At 42.1% G+C, this 22,040-nt stretch overlaps 1 protein-coding gene across 1 annotated transcript in view; it reads left to right on the forward strand.

Annotated features, from left to right (window-relative positions):
- LOC124795955 (inactive tyrosine-protein kinase 7-like) overlaps positions 1 to 22,040 on the forward strand; it is a gene marked incomplete at its 5' end in the record, with an annotated part of 453,772 nt that overhangs the window by 354,543 nt on the left and 77,189 nt on the right. Inside the window, one exon of the mRNA XM_047260035.1 lies at positions 1,359 to 1,485. Within this exon, the coding sequence (XP_047115991.1) occupies positions 1,359 to 1,485 (127 nt within the window). The remainder of the gene's footprint in view (positions 1 to 1,358; positions 1,486 to 22,040) is intronic.

Genomic DNA, 22,040 nt, shown 5'->3' on the forward strand with positions numbered 1-22,040 from the left:
ATGGATTTTTTTCGTGCTTACATTAACCTGACATCTTGCAATATTAATCACATAAGTACGTTACCTAGACAAATCCATCCCCGAACTTCATTACTCTACATTAATTCTTTTTCTTCTTCGTCGCGGATGGATCAGTTAGGACCACGCGTAATCAACATTTGTTGGCCTTCCTTTTCGCCCAGTATTCCTTCATAAACAGCGAATGGGCTAGCTTTCGTTGCGTAGGCCACGTATGTCGGTTCGTTTTTCCCTCTTCTTCCTCAAAACCCCACGTGTTTGTGATTTTTCTGATTTCATTTCTATCAAGTAGATTTGGAGACCCTAATTCTCTCAGGTCTTTTTCCGTCTGTTTGTACCAGTTCGGTCTTGTAGTTTTGTTCTTTAAAAATGTATGGATTTTGTGCGTTAACCTGTTTGAGTCCATTCTTTGTAAATACCCCATGAATTGGATTCTTCTCATGCGCATTGTGTCTGTTACTTTGGAGATATTTTTATATATTTCTGCATTGGGTTTTGGATAATGCACACCATCTTTAGTTATTGGTCCTAGGATTTTCCTCATTATTTTACGTTCTTTCACTTCCAATTCCTCTTTTAGTGTTCTGTGTTGAAGGTTTAGTGTCTCAGATGCGTAGAGAGCTGCGGGTTTAATTACTGTTGTGTAGTGTCGTATTTTCTGGACTCTTGATCTGACAGATTTCTTTTCATTACAATTAACTGCAATCCATTCACCTAAATATTTAAATTCTTTTACTCGAGAGATGTTATTACCAATTTTGAGATCAGAAGGTGCATCTTTGATGTCAGTCATAAAGTCTGTTTTTTCAAATGAAATTTGTAATCCTATTTTTGCTGCCTGCTCTTGTAATAATTCTAGCTGTTTCTGTGCATCGGTAATGTCTTGTGCGATCAGTGCCATGTCATCAGCAAATGTTAAACACTCTAATTCTATGCCCTTATGTCTTGGTTTCAGTGTGTCTGCTGGTGCACCTGCTTTTCTCCATTCTCTAACAACTTTTTCAAGAGCACAATTGAAGAGCACTGGGGACAGTACATCCCCTTGTCGCACTCCTGTGTCTATTTCAAATTCTGTGCTCAATTCTCCCATAAACTTTACTTTGGATTTGGTCTCCGTGACTGTTTCTTTTATGATGCTTGTTGTCTTTTGATCTAGTCCAAATTCTGCTAATACTTCAAAAAGGGATTCTCGGTCTATACTGTCATATGCTTTTTCAAAGTCGACAAACGTGATGACATTAATTATTTTTTGGAGTTGGGATTTTTTTCCGTCAGTGTCATTTGTTTGACAAGTAAAGAGGCCGTAGTGATTGGCAGCGGGCGTGTTGGACGTGTTGCAGGGCTGGGCGAGCAGGTGAGCGTGCAGCTGCAGAGCCCGTCGGCGGCCGCAGACATCGCTCCCGGCCACGACGTCTCGCTGCGCTGCAAGGCCGACGGCAGCGAGGACCTGCGCTACGCCTGGTACAGGTCAGTACCACTCCCGTCCCGCCAACGTGGGACAACCGACCTGTTCCAACAACCGATTGACCAGTCCGTTGCTCTTAACTTCAGTCGGTTTTTACGATCGAATCAAACAACGGAATGAAACAACGCTCCGCGGGCACATCATCTGTATAATTTTTTTTCACTCACTCCTCGAGTTTGGATGGGTTCACAGACCCTTAACTTCCCTGTGGACAAATTGTTGAATAGTTTTGTGTTGTATTCATTGTCAGCCTACAATTATTTATCGCGTTGGCTATCATGTAGTCTTGTCAGGGAGGATTTGAATTTCACATTAATTCATTTAATAACACTTCATTGTTAACATTCCCATGTTGTTGTTGTTGTGGTCTTCAGTCCTGAGACTGGTTTGATGCAGCTCTCCATGCTACCCTATCCTGTGCAAGCTTCTTCATCTCCCAGTACTTACTGCAACCTACATCCTTCTGAATCTGCTTAGTGCATTCATCTCTTGGTCTCCCTCTACGATTTTTACCCTCCACGCTGCCCCCCAATGCTAAATTTGTGATCCCTTGATGCCTCAGAACATGTCCTACCAACCAGTCCCTTCTTCTTGTCATTTGTGCCACAAACTCCTCTTCTCCCCAATTCTATTCAATACTTCCTCGTTAGTTATGTGATCTACCCATCTAATCTTCAGCATTCTTCTGTAGCACCACATTTCGAAATCTTCTATTCTCTTCTTGTCCAAACTATTTATCGTCCATATTTCACTTCCATACATGGCTACACTCCATACAAATACTTTCAGAAACGACTTCCTGACACTTAAATCTATACTCGATGTTAGCAAATTTCTCTTCTTCAGAAACGCTTTCCTTGCAATTGCCGATCTACATATTATATACTCTCAACTTCGACCATCATCAGTTATTTTGCTCCCCAAATAGCAAAACTCCTTTACTACTTTAAGTGTCTCATTTCCTAATCTAAGCCGGCCGGTGTGGCTGTGCGGTTCTAAGCGCTTCAGTTTGGAACCGCGTGACCGCTACGGTCGCAGGTTCGAATCCTGCCTCGGGCATGGATGTGTGTGATGTCCTTAGGTTAGTTAGGTTTAAGTAGTTCTAAGTTCTAGGGGACTGATGACCTCAGAAGTTAGGTCCCATAGTTCTCAGAACCATTTCCTAATCTAATTCCCTCAGCATCATCCGACTTAATTCGACTACATTCCATTATCCTCGTTTTACTTTTGTTGATGTTCATCTTATATCCTCCTTTCAAGACACTGTACATTCCGTTCAACTGCTCTTCCAAGTCCTTTGCTGTCTCTGACAGAATTACAATGTCATCGGCGAACCTCAAAGTTTTTATTTCTTCTCCATGGATTTTGATACCTACTACGAATTTTTCTTTTCTTTCCTTTACTGCTTGATCAATATTCAGATTGAATAGCATCGGGGAGAGGCTACAACCCTGTCTCACTCCCTTCCCAACCACTGCTTCCCTTTCATGCCCCTCGACTCTTACAACTGCATGTGGTTTCTGTACAAATTGTAAATAGCCTTTCGCTCCCTTTATTTTACCCCTTGTGATTGCCTGCATCATAGGTAGGACTTTGACAACAGTATTGAAAGATATTGATGTCAACTAAGCATTGTTTTATGAAGAACTTCTTTGTTTTTCCAAGTGAAACTGTTTGCAGTAAATCTACATCTGTTTATCGTGAGCTTCATTTTAAAGAAGTCGTTATCTGTCGATTCATTTTCTGTTTATCACGTGAGTATTTCTGTTGTATCCGTGTGGACACGCTGTGCAGTTACCGAGTCAAAACTGGTTTCGTTTCTTTTTCTCTTTTATTTAAAAACATAGGCCTCGCGGAATCTTTACAACCAGGTTTAACTGTGCAGCGTGTCTTAGACATCCTGTTTGAGGAAACAGACGCTCTTCTTGCTGATGGAATTTACGTAGCACTCCCTCATTCTGCAATTCTCTTGGATGTGGATGAAGGGGGACGAGACAAATGTAGTAAGCTATTTGTCCCTCAGCAACATATGTTTTCTGATGAAATCAGTGATAAAATAGTTTGGGAGACACTCTTGCAAACCGTTTATCGGGGGGGGGGGGGGGGGGGGGGGACGACGACAATACGACTTGTGTATAAAATATAAAACATGATGTTTATCTAGCACTTCTAGATACCTTTTAAATTTTTCCTTTCCTCGCCAAATGTAAATACAGTATACGAAGAACAATTTAGTGCGGATACAGCTGATAGATGATTTAACACGGGGAATATTGGAATTATTGCTCCATTTTTTCTTTGACAACCTCTTTGCAGAATTTGCTGTCCTTCTTAAGAGAAGAAAGTTATGGAGGAACAGGCGCTATTAAAGAAAAAAAAAAGAGCTCCCAAATCTTGCCCCATTTTCGTCAAACCAAGAATTACTTAAAAACGAAATGGGAGACTTTGAATTTTCACTTTGTCAGGATGATGGTATTATTATCACAAGATGGGTTTCTAAACAAAAGTAATAGAATTGGGTTTACTTTCTTTGCTGACTAATATATACACTCCTGGAAATGGAAAAAAGAACACATTGACACCGGTGTGTCAGACCCACCATACTTGCTCCGGACACTGCGAGAGGGCTGTACAAGCAATGATCACACGCACGGCACAGCGGACACACCAGGAACCGCGGTGTTGGCCGTCGAATGGCGCTAGCTGCGCAGCATTTGTGCACCGCCGCCGTCAGTGTCAGCGTTTGCCGTGGCATACGGAGCTCCATCGCAGTCTTTAACACTGGTAGCATGCCGCGACAGCGTGGACGTGAACCGTATGTGCAGTTGACGGACTTTGAGCGAGGGCGTATAGTGGGCATGCGGGAGGCCGGGTGGACGTACCGCCGAATTGCTCAACACGTGGGGCGTGAGGTCTCCACAGTACATCGATGTTGTCGCCAGTGGTCGGCGGAAGGTGCACGTGCCCGTCGACCTGGGACCGGACCGCAGCGACGCACGGATGCACGCCAAGACCGTAGGATCTTACGCAGTGCCGTAGGGGACCGCACCGCCACTTCCCAGCAAATTAGGGACACTGTTGCTCCTCGGGTATCGGCGAGGACCATTCGCCACCGTCTCCATGAAGCTGGGCTACGGTCCCGCACACCGTTAGGCCGTCTTCCGCTCACGCCCCAACATCGTGCAGCCCGCCTCCAGTGGTGTCGCGACAGGCGTGAATGGAGGGACGAATGGAGACGTGTTGTCTTCAGCGATGAGAGTCGCTTCTGCCTTGGTGCCAATGATGGTCGTATGCGTGTTTGGCGCCGTGCAGGTGAGCGCCACAATCAGGACTGCATACGACCGAGGCACACAGGGCCAACACCCGGCATCATGGTGTGGGGAGCGATCTCCTACACTGGCCGTACACCACTGGTGATCGTCGAGGGGACACTGAATAGTGCACGGTACATCCAAACCGTCATCGAACCCATCGTTCTACCATTCCTAGACCGGCAAGGGAACTTGCTGTTCCAACAGGACAATGCACGTCCGCATGTATCCCGTGCCACCCAACGTGCTCTAGAAGGTGTATGTCAACTACCCTGGCCAGCAAGATCTCCGGATCTGTCCCCCATTGACCATGTTTGGGACTGGATGAAGCGTCGTCTCACGCGGTCTGCACTTCCAGCACGAACGCTGGTCCAACTGAGGCGCCAGGTGGAAATGGCATGGCAAGCCGTTCCACAGGACTACATCCAGCATCTCTACGATCGTCTCCATGGGAGAATAGCAGCCTGCATTGCTGCGAAAGGTGGATATACACTGTACTAGTGCCGACATTGTGCATGCTCTGTTGCCTGTGTCTATGTGCCTGTGGTTCTGTCAGTGTGATGTATCTGACCCCAGGAATGTGTCAATAAAGTTTCCCCTTCCTGGGACAATGAATTCACGGTGTTCTTATTTCAATTTACAGGAGTGTACGTACGTAATTCCTGGGAGCCGAAGAAAGGAACAGGAGCCAGGAATACAGAAGAGAAGTTTTACAAGCTTGTAAAAGGAGCAGGCGGACCTTCTACCAATCGTTTCTAATCGCGTGTTGCAAGAGATATATGACGGCATAAAACACTACATCAAGAAAACTGGGGAGAAGAGGAGGTGTGTAAGCTTGTACTGCTAACAAGCCATCAGCAGTTCATGCAAAATATGGGAAATCTGCTGGTGTAGGATTGTGTCTAGAATGTTTAGAGATATACCACGAATGGCAGTAAATCATAGATTGCGAATTAATTTGTGTTTGTTGTTATAAACCGGCTTATAAGAATATTGTGTTCAAATTTTGACTTATTAAAATCTGCTTAATAGTAGCAGTAATCAAACCATGCCACAGAAAAAAATGTAAAATATGCATTTAACAAGCTCAACGTGCCCTTGTGGACGCGGTACGTTACTCACAGAGGAAGGTCAGTAATAGCTTATTTGCATTTTTGAGATGTGCAAGAAGCCAATAAGTTGCATCTTGTCCCACAGTGGGATAAATGAATGAACAGTTACCGCCATTACTTTTGAAATAATAAACAGCTTACTTACTTCCTTTCCATCTGTCTCGTTGGTATTTAGCTGCCTCTTACACACTAGGCTCTAAGAAACCATCGCAACATCAACGTAAGATGCCGCCATATAAACGCTAGTTGTTCTAAAAATGTTTTGGCATTGAAACATATTATAGAATGACAGAGGTGGTTCCTTGCAGTTTCCACTTGCTTGATATCCAATATCGAATCCAGTAATATGTGGCATATAGCATAGTTTGCCTGCTGCACTGAGTTATGTATGTACATTACTATACTATGAAATGCTTAATGTAAGTGACATTGATGACAAGCAGGTATCAGTTCCAACATAGTAGTAGTGCACACATGATTACATGTGATAGCGACAAGTGTTCTTTTGATGTTTTAGCATAAACAAAGTAGCCTTACATGTGTTAAAAGAAACACGAAAACAAAGCTTTATATGACATTGCGTATTTATCCAACGATGAAATTCGAACAAAGACGGCACAGCAACAGGTCCTTTCGGATAGCGAATGACAGACAGCAATTAAGTAATATAAAATAATAACTGTGTGAACATTCCCTTTCGATTGTAGATGTTGGAAACTAAAATGCCACACTTAAATATGTGAGTAGAGGGAAGCATTTTAATTACAGGTAGCCGCACGGGATTAGCCGAGCGGTCTCAGGCGCTGCAGTCATGGACTGTGCGGCTGATCCCGGCCGAGGTTCGAGTCCTCCCTCGGGCATGGGTGTCTGTGTTTGTCCTTAGGATAATTTAGGTTAAGTAGTGTGTAAGCTTAGGGACTGACAACCTTAGAAGTTAAGTCCCATAAGATTTCACACACATTTGAACACATTTTTGAACTACAGGTACCGCTGACGCTGAGTGAGGATAAAATATACAGTTTCTATAGTTTTATCTATAATTGGACAGTGTCGAGCATACCACTGGAGCAACTTAATAGTTTGGGCCCCCACCATTCACAAGTACGATGACGAGTGAAAACTATAAAATTTCAACCACAACTAATTAAAGTTCACATAATAACTTAGCTGCTCCATATGATGAAATAGCGAATGATATCCTTGGGGAGGTTGTTGCTTCATAAAGCTGTCGACGTTTCTGACACACTAATTTTTAAATAAAACACAGAGTATATCACTTTTCTTGTCTTGTATTGTGACCGATTTGGATGTACATATTTGTTGTTTGACAGCTTCCGAAAGATAATAATGTAGATTCACTGACTGACTCTCTCACTGCCTCCGACTGCCTGTTACTCTTTTAGGTGCTTCTTCCTTACTGACTGACTAACTGCCTCTCGTGGCTCATGCGGCACTTCCTTTTATATAAAACTAAACAATTGAATACATTGTTAAATGTAAGATTTACAAAATAACAATTACTAATCATTAGATGATTTTCGTTCTTACACAAAAAATGGGCCACGTATTGCTCTACATGTTCTGATATGCAATTTGGAAGAGTTTGATTAATTTCATATACAATTTCTATGAGTTTTACAGTACAACAATTTAAATTAAATTTTAGTTAATTACAAACATCATTTTGAATAAAATATTGTTAAGGCTTTTTTCGATAGCTGTTAAGTAGAGCTATCATTTATAATAATAATAATGACTAAACATCGTAGCTTTTTAGAAATAGGGTTGAAGTAAATTTTCAAAGAATATTGGCACAATAACGCTTACTCCCCTTAGTTGTTAATTTAAATTGGGTAACATATTAATGTGAAATTTAATCCGAGGTTCCGAGGTCATGAACTCATTTGTACTAATCTTTTAAAGGGCAGTAAACTATTGTAATTGGGTAACAGAAAGAAAGTCCAGGAAGTTAAAAATTCGAGCTAAACTGATCTCTTCAGAGAATGTTGACATGAGGAAGAAATTTCAGATAGGGATGCGAATGTAGTCACACTTCAAAATAAACAAAAACAGTAGGCCAGAAGAAGGAGGATGCAAACATAAGTTTCCAACGATGAATTGTGGGACTCACATTATTGGATGGACGGACGAGTGAATAAATCAGTCAGGAATTATAGATACTTAACCTGAATAATAAAATTGTAAAATACAGGAACAAGAGGAAGGGGGAAACACTGTAAGAGTAAAGAAAAGGAGGTATAGTGTATTAGTTCAATTTTCCGTTGATGACGTGATTATTACAGACAGAGCCCAAGTTCGAATTCTAATTAGTGTAAAACGCCCTGAATTAATTCTCAGTGGGTTGCCGTGAGCGGAGGAAGATGAGGAAGCAAGCTTCACCCGTCGCCGTCGACTCGCAGTACACTGGCTACCGTGGATTCGGCAATCACTTCGTGTAACGTCTATCGGTATATGTACTGTTAGATCTCTGATACTGGTAGCAGAATGTTGTGGACGCAAAAACGCTATGAAACGGACTATGAACTTGTCGTATAGACTTGAACCTTACAACTGTTCAATTTGCAGTCAATACTTTTATTGAACTCCTCGTTTACGATCATATACTTGCCCTCGGGCTGCCAACCACAAAGTGCCTCCTTGCTCCATACTCTGATTCCCTCCTGTACCCTTTGAGTGACGTCACATTCGCCAGTTACAGAGGATGCGTTCACTACACCATTCAACTTAAAATATATCTAGGAGTACATTGATTACACATGTAACTATTACATTTACGTGGAGGCTCTGACTCGTATTGTCCCAATACTACCAAAAGCTTCAAAGGTGTGTGAAATCTTATGGGACTTAACTGCTAAGGTCATCAGTCCCTAAGCTTACACACTACTTAACCTAAATTATCCTAAGGACAAACACACACACCCATGCCCGAGGGAGGACTCGAACCTCTGCCGGGATCAGCCGCACAGTTCATGACTGCAGCGCCTGAGACCGCCTGCCTAATCCCGCGCGGCCCCAATATTACCCAAGTTTTGACATGAATAATATGAATAGCAAAATTTGAAAAAAGAGTTGGGTGCTGCGCATTATATAAGAAATGCTGAAACAAAACACCTAATAAATTTTCAGTAGTGTTTAGAGGGTACAAATCGAAACTCATAATATTAAAAATAATATTTATAATTATAATAATAATACGCTGAAGGCATGTAACCACCAACCAATCAAAGCAAAAATAATAGTTAAAGTTAATTTTGGAACTACCTACAAAAGTTTCATGATAGGTGTCAAACTATGTGGTTAAGATCACTTTCATACCAATGGTTTTGGTTTATGACCTAATTTAAGTACTAGTTGACCCATGCAAATAATTCACACCCTATCCTGACCAGTCACCGATGAATAATGTTGCAATGGAAAAATAATTACAAACGTGCGTCTTTGGGAACCATTGAAATCTTGTCCGAAACGAAGAGGTCAGAGTCACGGAGAAGTTGTGCATCCTTCGTATGGGTGTAATTCAGTGTGACTGATGTGTTTATGATGGGAACAGGCAGTCTGATAATCGAATGTGATACGCTTCCCCCTCTTGGAACATTGGCAGCTGTTGAAATAACTTTGTTTTCAGCTCGTAATATTTATCAGAGCCTCCCTATCCGTCAATGAAGTAACAGTTGGGAATCCTTTCAATTGTTAATATCGGCATGTATGAGCAAAATCGCGTAAAGAATCCAAACAACTGCAACTGCTATCTTGTATGTTAGTGAAGCATATTGTCAATCGAAGGCCCTGGGAGTAGACAACATTCCATTAGAACTACTGACAGCCTTAGGAGAGCCAGTCCTGACAAAACTCTACCTTCTGGTGAGCGAGGAGACAGGAGAAATACCCTTAGACTTCAAGGATAATATAATAATTCTAATCCCAAAGAAAGCAGGTGTTGACGGATGTGAAAATTACCGAACTATTAGTTTAATAAGTCACATCTGCAAAATACTAACGCGAATTCTTTACAGACGAATGGAAAAACTGGTAGAAGCCGTCCTCGGGGAAGATCAGTTTGGATTCCGTAGAAATGCTGGAACACGTGAGGCAATACTGACCCTACGACTAATCTTAGAAAATAGATTAAGGAAATACAAACCTACGTTCCTAACATTTGTAGACTTAGAGAAAGGGAAAGGCAAACCTACGTTCCTAGCATTTGTAGACTTAGAGAAAGCTTTTGACAATGTTTACTGGAATACCCTCTTTCAAATTCTGAAGGTGGCAGGGGTAAAATACAGGGAGCGAAAGGCTATTTACAATTTGTACAGAAACCAGATGGCAGGTATAAGAGTCGAGGGACATGAAAGGGAAGCAGTGGTTGGGAAGGGAATGAGACAGGGTTGTAGCCTCTCCTCGAAGTCTGAAGTTCGTAGCCAGAGCTTGGTATTGCTCACAGCGTTGTTCCACTTGCGTGGCCAGCGTTCCGAACAACAGGCACTGCTACTCAAAGGAGAGATGGTCGACCGTAATAAACTACAACAGCAGATGACCACTACATTGTGCAATATGCAAGAAGGCACCTCATCAAACAGCGGTGCATCTGCTACACAACAGGAGTGCAAGGCACGCAATCTCACTCTCAAGAGTGGCACGGCCACTGCATGGCGGTGGTCTCTTTGCGCGACGACATTGTATTGCGCTGACATCCGCACATCGGGGCACCATTTGCGATGATACCGAGTGCATATGGACTGGACCATCGAGGGGTGGGTTATGTGCTCTTCTCAGAGAAGCGCAAATTCGATCTGAGAAGTGATTCTGAACCACCTATGGCGAGTGGTGGGACTACAGAATCCACCCAGGAACATTGTCCAACGTGGTTATTTTTGTGGTCCTCATATTACAGTGTGGGGTGACATAATGTTACATTAGCATACTGACCACTACATCTTTGAACACAGCGCACTCACCGCTCAACGTTATTGTGACAATAACTCCCTTCCCGAGTGCGTCTTTTCAGGGGTGCATACGGCTCTGACATCATTTTTATGGATGACAGTGCGCGACCTCATCGCATAGCGCAGGTGGAGGGGATCTTGGAACGAGAGGATATTCATGAAATCGACTGACGTAACCGACTTAATTCCCATCGAGCACGTGTGGGATTCGGTGGGGAGACGCTACAGCTCGTCGACATGCACCAAAGACCATCCAGGTAGCTGTCAACTGCGATCGTGGAAAAGTGGAACACCGTGCCACAAGAACTTCGTAGCAACATTGCAGTCAGCATGGGAACACTTTGCAGAGCATGCTTTGCTGCTTGTGGTGATCACACAGCCAATTAAGAACCACATCCCTCCTTTTATAGTGTCCGGGAAACCATTACAAACTGCGGTTACTTCAGTGGAATTATAGTCTTTGAATAAAGGTGTCATTTCTGTTCGTCTCACTGTGTATTTCTTTCAGTTATCGGCTGTTCTTCTCTGTAATACACTATACTGCAGCAGTCCTTTCAATGGACGGTCCAAGTTTCATCGAGCTATGCATTTTGGTGGTGACACATCATGAGAAAAGTTACTTCAGTCCTTACATTTTGCTCGCCAGCGTACATGGACTACACCCAGACATGACACAGCAACGAATCTGTGTAAAACGAGTTGCAGCGATTCATTTGACGAGCTACATGACGTCTACAGAGAGGACGAAGCTCTGCGCCTTTCGTGTGCAAGGAGCCGCTGCAACTCTGTCGCCAGATCTCCGGTAGGCCAACGATACGCCAACAGTGGGGTCAGAGCAGTTCCTTCTGTATGCGCTCAGTATCGAAATGGCCGCAAAAGAGCTAGCAGCTGTGCTTTGTGTGCGACAACAGAATAAAAAGAGAATCCAAACAAAAATAGTAGTTTGGGTGTACACTTTTATTGCTGATTGTGACATAAAAGGGTTATTTCACACATTGAACAATGATTGAAGAAGTTACTGTGATAAAATTTTCAGTTACGTGAGTGTCAGTAAAGCCTTATAGCAGCAAGAGATTTTCGTGACATTGAAGTCTAATCAGTAGCTAATCGTTTGTTGTTAGGAGTGGTGTTTACAGTTTTAGTTATAACTGTAACGAATACGTAGTAGTGATTTTCAGGTATTGTTTCAAAAGCGCTTTATAATAAACTCTTAAATATCTGAGACAAAAAATATGTGACTTGCCTCATTTGTTTACACATCGTATTACTGAAAATAATTCTCCCACATCTAACGTACCGGACTCATTAAGCGACACTTCGCTGCAAGAGGAGACGTAGCTGCTTTATTTCAGTCTGGATTCAAGTTTTTGGGAAAATTTCCACGTCCCGGATGGTAATGTGCTTTGTCTGTGGTGTGGAGTTCTTGTGATTGAGTGGAACACCAGGAACAGGTTGCGATGATGGAATTGAGGGACGATGATGTCCATGTTCTCCAACTGTGCCATTGTCTGAAAGAGCGTTGTTATAAGTTGTTTGAGTCCTTCGAAGTGGACTTCGTTTATGACGCTCATGTGTCTAATTTTAGCGGTCATTTTCTTTTGTTTAGGAATACTTTGAAGTGGGTTCAGTAGAGACAGTAAAAACATTTTGTCTTCATCCTCTTCCGCTTTCCCTTTGCTTTGTCCTAGCATTAAGCACCTTAATTTACAGATCATCATCAATATTCTTTCTGCCTTCTTTCGCCAAGTAGCCGCGCCAGGTACAGCTGTTTTTTCCTCTTCATGTGCATCTCCGATTTGTTGCTGGAAACGGTCTTGAGAAACGACTCCTGATTGAAATATATGTATACTCACTCCTACTTACTTCTGCACCTGATCCTCACTTTGCGGATTTCCTGCAGTGCAGTTCACGACCAAAAGAATCCCCGAGACGCTTCCTCCTCTTCTGTAACGAACTATGAAAGCGTTGGGTATTAAGGCAGAGATCTGTGCAAAGTGTTTCGTTAAACAAGACCCCCTGAAGTTGAAAAATACTTACGTTCACTAAAATGAAGTAAAATAAAATAAAATGTTTTTGAAACACCTAGCTCTTTCTTGTCTTCTAAAGTCGATTATTCTCTTTAGAAAATTTCCAGAACTTATTCCCAAAATGTTTCTTTCTGTTTGCAGTTTGAACAATACTGCGATGAAGTGTCTCGAATTGCTCGTCTCATCTGAATCTTGAAGATAAGTTTCGGTTTCAAAATTGTCCTCAGTGCACACGGGACGAAGAAAACTACATACAGTGTATCCCAGAAAATGTACACACTCTTGTTTTGACTATAAGACTAATATTTATTTATTAGGATACAGAAAAATTTCAAAATTCCAAATAACGCGAAAAAATATGGAAACCAGCCATTTATCGAAAGTGTTCAAATCGTTGGCCATCGTGGTCCAGGCACAGCTGATAACACTGATTGATGGAATCCAGTACGTTCCTAATCATTGCAGTTGGTATTTCAGCACATTCATTTTCATTGGCTGCTTTCAACTCCTTGATTGTAGCTGGCCTTGAACTATAAACATTGTGCTTCATCCCCATAGGGATCAAGTCCGGCGAGTGTGGAGGGTCTCACATCACGATGGTAGTGACAAGGTGCTCCATCCTGCTGGAAGTATCATTCTCCATCCCACAAGATCTATATGATGCATGGCATCACTTATTCCTGGAGTAAGTTCAAGTTTTTTCACCAGGCACTGTATGCTCAAAAAATTAAGATCCCTTCAAAACAAATGCCCATAAACCACATCACACTGCAACTCCTGGTAGTTTCACATGGTATTCCACTGTCATATGAAGATTCTCTGCTGCCCATTACGAGCATCTGTGATGATTAATTGAACAATTTAACTTAAAAGTTACCTCATTGCTGCAAACAGTCTTGTATGGGAATTATTTGTCCTCTGCACATCTTGCTTGACACAACTCACAAAATTCAGTTCTCCTGTCAGGATCATCATCATTCAGAGTGTGGAGTAATCTAGGAATGAAACTTTTACATTGGACACACTTCAAACTGTGATTGATGCTAATTTTTGGAGTTCCTGTCTCACAAGCCAGTTGCTGCACAGACTTTCTAGGAGACTGCTGAAACATTTTTATGTCTTCTCTTCCTCTTGTGGAGCCAGTGGATGATTGTGGTATTCCGTAATGGTTCTTGTGGGCATTATGGGCAGCTCCTTCTTCCTCATAATTGTCTCCCAGATGAGTAATTTTGAGTAACAGTTGTGCATCTTGTTGAAACTTCATTTGTCTGTCTTCCAGTAGCACTTCAGAATGAGCTTTCTTTGGCCCGGGCCCTGCCTACAGCCATTTTTCAATCCGTCACACCTGAAAAAGGAAAAAAAAAAAGTATTGCAATTAAGAGCTGTAAAAGAGTGTATACATTTCTTTGAGGCACCCCAAACGGGTGACTGGCAAGTAGCATGTTTTGGGTCTGCTGGTGCCGTGGTGTGGGGGTGACCAGAAGCCACTCTGCGATCAACTGGCAGTGTTGCCAGCAGAACCTCACAGTGGCAGCTCTGCTGGCAGGGCTGCCACACTCTTTTAGATGGAAGCTGGGGGAGGCTCCATTGCATTGTGTGTGGTGTCTGCAATTTGGATGCATGGCCTCCTGTGTGAAAGGGCCCTTACTGTGTACTGTGAGTGGAAAAGTTTTATTATTGATAAGGTTGGGAGGATCTGCAGTGGGGACCACTCAGTGTAGTGGAGCAAAATGAGAAACTCCTTAAATAAATTATCAGAGGCTTTAACACACTAGATTCCAAAGTGTAAGTCTTGCACCTGATTGCAGTATGAGATTTATTTAGTTTGATGTTAAGAATGTGCTACTTCAAATATCGTGAAATAATTATTTTGTGTCCATGATACAACTTGATTCTCAGGGGTACTGTGTGTTTTGTGGCGAGTAATAAACTTATCCAACATACACACACTCACACACACATAATTGTGCCATTATAAATGTGGACAGATGTTGTAATGTACCATACTAAACAGATCTGGGAAGCCTACAATCTAAAGTTTGTTTTGAACGTGGCAGTGTTTTACTTGGCATGGTCCTATTAGAGGTAGTAACCATCTGCATTCCTCCAAATTCTTAAATGACTTACTTAATCAGGTATAGGTGGGCCTGCAACCGAAACCACAATGCAGTCTGCCATTTTCCATGACTGGAAAAAACAATATAAAAACCTAAGAGGCACTGGAACATCATGGTGAGAGAAAATCTGACTTGACAATTATCATCCACTAAAGATATGATTGGACAAGCTATATTTTGAGACTTAACTGTTTTCTACATAGTGCAATAGAATGACCAACAGAAGGAAAATGTGTAATGAGAAGCAAACAATTGATTTATGTTTTAAAGATCGACATAGAATATTAACAGCTGAAAGAACAAGCACAGATTGTGACAATTGGAAGATAAAAACTATAGTCAGAAATTGAGGATGAATGAGCTTCTGACCATCTACTAAAAAGAAATTGCACACAAACACAAGTATGGGCGATATCAGTGGAAGTGACTCATAGTTAAATATATTTTTACTTCTGCCTGTTAACTCACTATATTTTTCATAAGTAATAGTTACTTTATAGCAAAAAGATTTCAGTTTTGACTACTCAGTCATTAAAGTGATGTTTACTTTCATGTCCCTTCTTTGATGCACTAACTAATTACTGGTACATGTTCATTTCTTTTATAAGCTGTAAACTGGTGCCCCAGAAAAAGGAAGCGGTGCTTCTCCCAGTGGGTAATGCACTATGAGCCCATTGCAAGCTTTTGCTCCCAGCATCCTCCACATATGGGCAAAGTTAAAGTGTGCAATTAGTATGCATCTGTTAGCGGGTCACTATTTATTGATGATGAATGTGATGATGATGGTGAACCACGGAGGTGGAAACTTCTGACCGTAATTTCTGAAGTGTCTCCCTAGGACACCTACAAAAGTTATTTTCAAGGCAGTTTCAGTTCATAAAAATAGATATAAAATCTTGAAACATTTTATTGACTTGCCTTCAGAAAAATCATAATATGAATATGTTATTGATAATGTTTTTGGTGAGGATCTTGTTACAGATACGATACAAATGTAAGTAACTTCCCCAACTTTTCTCAAAATGTATTTGCCTAATGGATTTATTATCGTAGGTTATTTTATGAAAGTATGTGTTTTTTTCAAACAAAGAAACAAACAGCTATTACTCACATCCTACCTCGGATGGGTTTAAATTATTATCCAGTCACCAACATTTAGTTCTGTCGCTTCACTAAACTGTTTGATATAACTAGTCTCTTTGAAAGGTCATGGATGACTTCCTTCTCTGCCTTATTGCCCACTTGAATTACATGTAGCACTGCCTCTTGTGATATTGACATAGACAAGATGCACAAACATTAGCTTTCTGTCATTCAAATTCTGCACTTGTATTATTTACAAGTGACATGAGTGGTGTTTTGTAAAATGATTGACACTTCTCTACTGTAATGAAGTCTGGTAAATAAATGTCCAATTTGACTGCCAGTGTTTCCAAAGTGCTTGATGAAATAAAGGAGCTTGATGAATGCCTCAACAAATAATTACTTCAGTAACTGGTTTGGATATATAGACAAAAATAGAGCAAAACCATCAAAAATAATTTATAATTGCTGAAATCTAAATCAGCTGAAACTAACTTTCCATCAATCCCTTTTTCTAGTTGCCCTCATAAAATATGATTTAATGCCCTAGATAGATTTAGCATTTCATTACCAGCCATCAGTTTGTTTTTCTGATTCCTTGAAGAAACCACTGTTTTCTTCTTTTGGAAATGTTCCACATGTCTCTCCAAACTCATCCTGTCTAGCCGTACATAATAGTCATTGTAAGACTAAGCTGAATGATAATGCTTCCAGGACCACTCAGTCCTGACCACACTATGTTATCCTCCGTGTATGATGTACTAGGTCAACAATATGCAGGTACATGTGTTTTACACTCTACTCTCTATCCAGATAAGAGCCACTACTTCTCCTTCAAGAGGGTCAACTGCCTTATGAAGCTGTCTACAATGCACTATGGAGATTCCGTGGAAGTTGTAGGAATCAAGCCCATGTCTCCATTAGCAGTCATTAACCCTGATATCTCATCTTCAGAGGTGGCTCGTAAGAAAAGAAACATTTCAGTCTGGAACCGCAAGACCGCTACGGTCGCAGGTTCGAATCCTGCCTCGGGCATGGATGTTTGTGATGTCCTTAGGTTAGTTAGGTTTAACTAGTTCTAAGTTCTAGGGTACTAATGACCTCAGCAGTTGAGTCCCATAGTGCTCAGAGCCATTTGAACCATTTTTGAAATAAATACATAAAATATTTACGTTATTGGTTTCAGCATGCAACTGCTGTCTTCAGATGTAAAAAAATTCACTACAGAGGCTTTGTACAACTATATAACAAAAACAGTACTCTGCTACACACTTGAGACATCATGAAGTCAATTAAAATATTGGCATACACGTTATCAGGTGGAGTCTTTATACCATATGATAATATGATGAGAATATTCCAGTGAGTGTACACAAATCATCACTTGGAGTCATTTTGACATGTGATGACATGATGTACAGAGTCTTTTCACTATGCAGTGATATGATGTACATCCATGAAATATGTGTCTCAGTCCAGCACACAGTTTTAATCTGCCAGGAAGTTTCATCAGGGTCTCGGGACCTTTGCCTTAGCACTTGCCTGCAAAATGCAAAGGTCCTGAGTTTGAGTCTCAGTCCGGCACACAGTTTTAATCTGCCAGGAGTTTCATATCAGTGCACACTCTGCTGCAGAGTGAGAATCTCATTCTGACTTCATGATGTTTGAAGTGTGTAACCGTTCTTGTTATCTACCTACACAAAGCTTTGTAGTGGACAGTGTCACATCTGAAGATAGTACCTTTTTGCTAAAATTGATAATATGAATATTTTCATATATTTAATTTATTGTTGATGTAATAAGTCACTGTACAAATATTTATAAAGGTCGCATACTTCCAGTTGACACTACGCCATTTTTTTAAAATTCGTAATACATTTTCCAGTTTTTATAATAAAATGACAAGACTTCCCAACACATCTTCAGCAGAGTATATATATATATATATATATATATATATATATAGTTATAATAGAGGGAAACATTCCACGTAGGAAAAATATATCTAAAAACAAAGATGATGTGACTTACCAAATGAAAGTGCTGGCAGGTCGACAGACACACAAACAAACACAAACATACACTGCCAGCGCTTTCATTTGGTATACCTGTATGATGTGACTTACCAAATGAAAGTGCTGGCAGGTCGACAGACACACAAACAAACACAAACATACACTGCCAGCGCTTTCATTTGGTAAGTCACATCATCTTTGTTTTTATATATATATATATATATATATATATATATATATATATATATATATAATAGAGGGAAACACTCCACGTGGGAAAAGTATATCTAAAAAGAAAGATGATGAAACTTACCAAACAAAAGCGCTGGCAGGTCGACAGACACACAAACAAACACAAACATACACACAAAATTCTAGCTTTCGCAACCAATGGTTGCCTCGTCAGGAAAGAGGGAAGGAGAAGGAAAGACAAAAGGATATGGGTTTTAAGGGAGAGGGTAAGGAGTCATTCCAATCCCGGGAGCGGAAAGACTTACCTTAGGGGGAAAAAGGGACAGGTATACACTCGCGCACACATACACATATCCATCCACACATACACAGACACAAGCAGACATTTGTAAAGGCAAAGAGTTTGGGCAGAGATGTCAGTCGGGGCGGATGTACAGAGGCAAAGATGAAGTTGAAAGACAGGTGAGGTATGAGCGGCGGCAAATTGAAATTAGAAATTAGCGGAGATTGAGGCCTGGCGGATAGCGAGAAGAAAGGATATGCTGAAGGGCAAGTTCCCATCTCCGGAGTTCTGACAGGTTGGTGTTAGTGGGAAGTATCCAGATAACCCGGACGGTGTAACACTGTGCCAAGATGTGCTGGCCGTGCACCAAGGCATGTTTAGCCACAGGGTGATCCTCATTACCAACAAACACTGTCTGCCTGTGTCCATTCATGCGAATGGACAGTTTGTTGCTGGTCATTCCCACATAGAACGCTTCACAGTGTAGGCAGGTCAGTTGGTAAATCACGTGGGTGCTTTCACACGTGGCTCTGCCTTTGATCTTGTACACCTTCCGGGTTACAGGACTGGAATAGGTGGTGGTGGGAGGGTGCATGGGACAGGTTTTACACCGGGGGCGGTTACAGGGGTAGGAGCCAGAGGGTAGGGAAGGTGGTTTGGGGATTTCATAGGGATGAACTAAGAGGTTGCGAAGGTTAGGTGGACGGCGGAAAGACACTCTTGGTGGAGTGGGGAGGATTTCATGAAGGATGGATCTCCTTTCAGGGCAGGATTTGAGGAAGTCGTATCCCTGCTGGAGAGCCACATTCAGAATCTGATCCAGTCCCGGAAAGTATCCTGTCACAAGTGGGGCACTTTTGGGGTTCTTCTGTGGAAGGTTCCGGGTTTGAGGAGATGAGGATGTGGCTCTGGTTATTTGCTTCTGTACCAGGTCGGGAGGGTAGTTACGGGATGCAAAAGCTGTTTTCAGGTTGTTGGTGTAATGGTTCAAGGATTCCGGACTGTAGCAGATTCGTTTGCCACGAAGACCTAGGCTGTAGGGAAGGGACCGTTTGATGTGGAATGGGTGGCAGCTGTCATAATGGAGGTACTGTTGCTTGTTGGTGGGTTTAGTGTGGACGGACGTGTGAAGCTGGCCATTGGACAGGTGGAGGTCAACGTCAAGGAAAGTGGCATGGGATTTGGAGTAGGACCAGGTGAATCTGATGGAACCAAAGGAGTTAAGGTTGGAGAGGAAATTCTGGAGTTCTTCTTCACTGTGAGTCCAGATCACGAAAATGTCATCAATAAATCTGTACCAAACTTCGGGTTGGCAGGCCTGGGTAACCAAGAAGGCTTCCTCTAAGCGACCCATGAATAGGTTGGCATACGAGGGGGCCATCCTGGTACCCATGGCTGTTCCCTTTAATTGTTGGTATGTCTGGCCTTCAAAAGTGAAGAAGTTGTGGGTCAGGATGAAGCTGGCTAAGGTAATGAGGAAAGAGGTTTTAGGTAGGGCGGCAGGTGATCGGCGTGAAAGGAAGTGCTCCATCGCAGCGAGGCCCTGGACATGCGGAATATTTGTGTATAAGGAAGTGGCATCAATGGTTACAAGGATGGTTTCCGGGGGTAACAGACTGGGTAGGGATTCCAGGCGTTTGAGAAAGTGGTTGGTGTCTTTGATGAAGGATGGGAGACTGCATGTAATGGGTTGAAGGTGTTGATCTACGTAGGCAGAGATGCGTTCGGTGGGGGCTTGGTAACCAGCTACAATGGGACGGCCGGGATGATTGGGTTTGTGAATTTTGGGAAGAAGGTAGAAGGTAGGGGTGCGGGGTGTTGGTGGGGTCAGGAGGTTGATGGAGTCGGGTGAAAGGTTTTGTAGGGGGCCTAAGGTTCTGAGGATTCCTTGAAGCTCCGCCTGGACATCAGGAATGGGATTGCCTTGGCAAACTTTGTAAGTAGTGTTGTCTGAAAGCTGACGCAGTCCCTCAGCCACATACTCCCGACGATCAAGTACCACAGTTGTGGAACCCTTGTCCGCCGGAAGAATGACGATGGATCGGTCAGCCTTCAGATCACGGATAGCCTGGGCTTCAGCAGTGGTGATGTTGGGAGTAGGATTAAGGTTTTTTAAGAAGGATTGAGAGGCAAGGCTGGAAGTCAGAAATTCCTGGAAGGTTAGGAGAGGGTGATTTTGAGGAAGAGGAGGTGGGTCCCGCTGTGACGGAGGACGGAACTGTTCCAGGCATGGTTCAATTTGGATAGTGTCTTGGGGAGTTGGATCATTAGGAGTAGGATTAGGATCATTTTTCTTCGTGGCAAAGTGATATTTTCTGCCCCGACTGACATCTCTGCCCAAACTCTTTGCCTTTACAAATGTCTGCTTGTGTCTGTGTATGTGTGGATGGATATGTGTGTGTGTGCGCGCGCGAGTGTATACCTGTCCTTTTTTCCCCCTAAGGTAAGTCTTTCCGCTCCCGGGATTGGAATGACTCCTTACCCTCTCCCTTAAAACCCATATCCTTTTGTCTTTCCTTCTCCTTCCCTCTTTCCTGACGAGGCAACCATTGGTTGCGAAAGCTAGAATTTTGTGTGTATGTTTGTGTTTGTTTGTGTGTCTGTCGACCTGCCAGCGCTTTTGTTTGGTAAGTTTCATCATCTTTCTTTTTAGATATATATATATATATATATAATATATATATATATATAAAAAAACAAAGATGAGGTGACTTACCGAACAAAAGCGCTGGCAGGTCGATAGATACACAAACAAACACAAACATACACACAAAATTCAAGCTTTCGCAACAAACTATTGCCTCATCAGGAAAGAGGGAAGGAGAGTGGAAGACGAAAGGAAGTGGGTTTTAAGGGAGAGGGTAAGGAGTCATTCCAATCCCGGGAGCGGAAAGACTTACCTTAGGGGGAAAAAAGGACAGGTATACACTAGCACACACGCACATATCCATCCACACATACAGACACAAGCAGACACATTAATATGTCTGCTTGTGTCTGTATGTGTGGATGGATATGTGCGTGTGTGCTAGTGTATACCTGTCCTTTTTTCCCCCTAAGGTAAGTCTTTCCGCTCCCGGGATTGGAATGACTCCTTACCCTCTCCCTTAAAACCCACTTCCTTTCGTCTTCCACTCTCCTTCCCTCTTTCCTGATGAGGCAATAGTTTGTTGCGAAAGCCTGAATTTTGTGTGTATGTTTGTGTTTGTTTGTGTATCTATCGACCTGCCAGCGCTTTTGTTCGGTAAGTCACCTCATCTTTGTTTTTATATATAATTTTTCCCACGTGGAATGTTTCCTTCCATTATATATATATATATATATATATATATATATATATATATATATATATATATATAAAATTTTCCATGTTTGAGCATAAAATTTCCTGGCAGGCTTGTAATATGAAGAAGCATTATTGTGAAGCAGCATGTAATTCCTTTTGAAAACGTG

The sequence above is a fragment of the Schistocerca piceifrons genome, chromosome 4 (genome assembly GCF_021461385.2).
Source record: "Schistocerca piceifrons isolate TAMUIC-IGC-003096 chromosome 4, iqSchPice1.1, whole genome shotgun sequence".
NCBI classification, from domain to species: Eukaryota; Metazoa; Arthropoda; class Insecta; order Orthoptera; family Acrididae; genus Schistocerca; species Schistocerca piceifrons.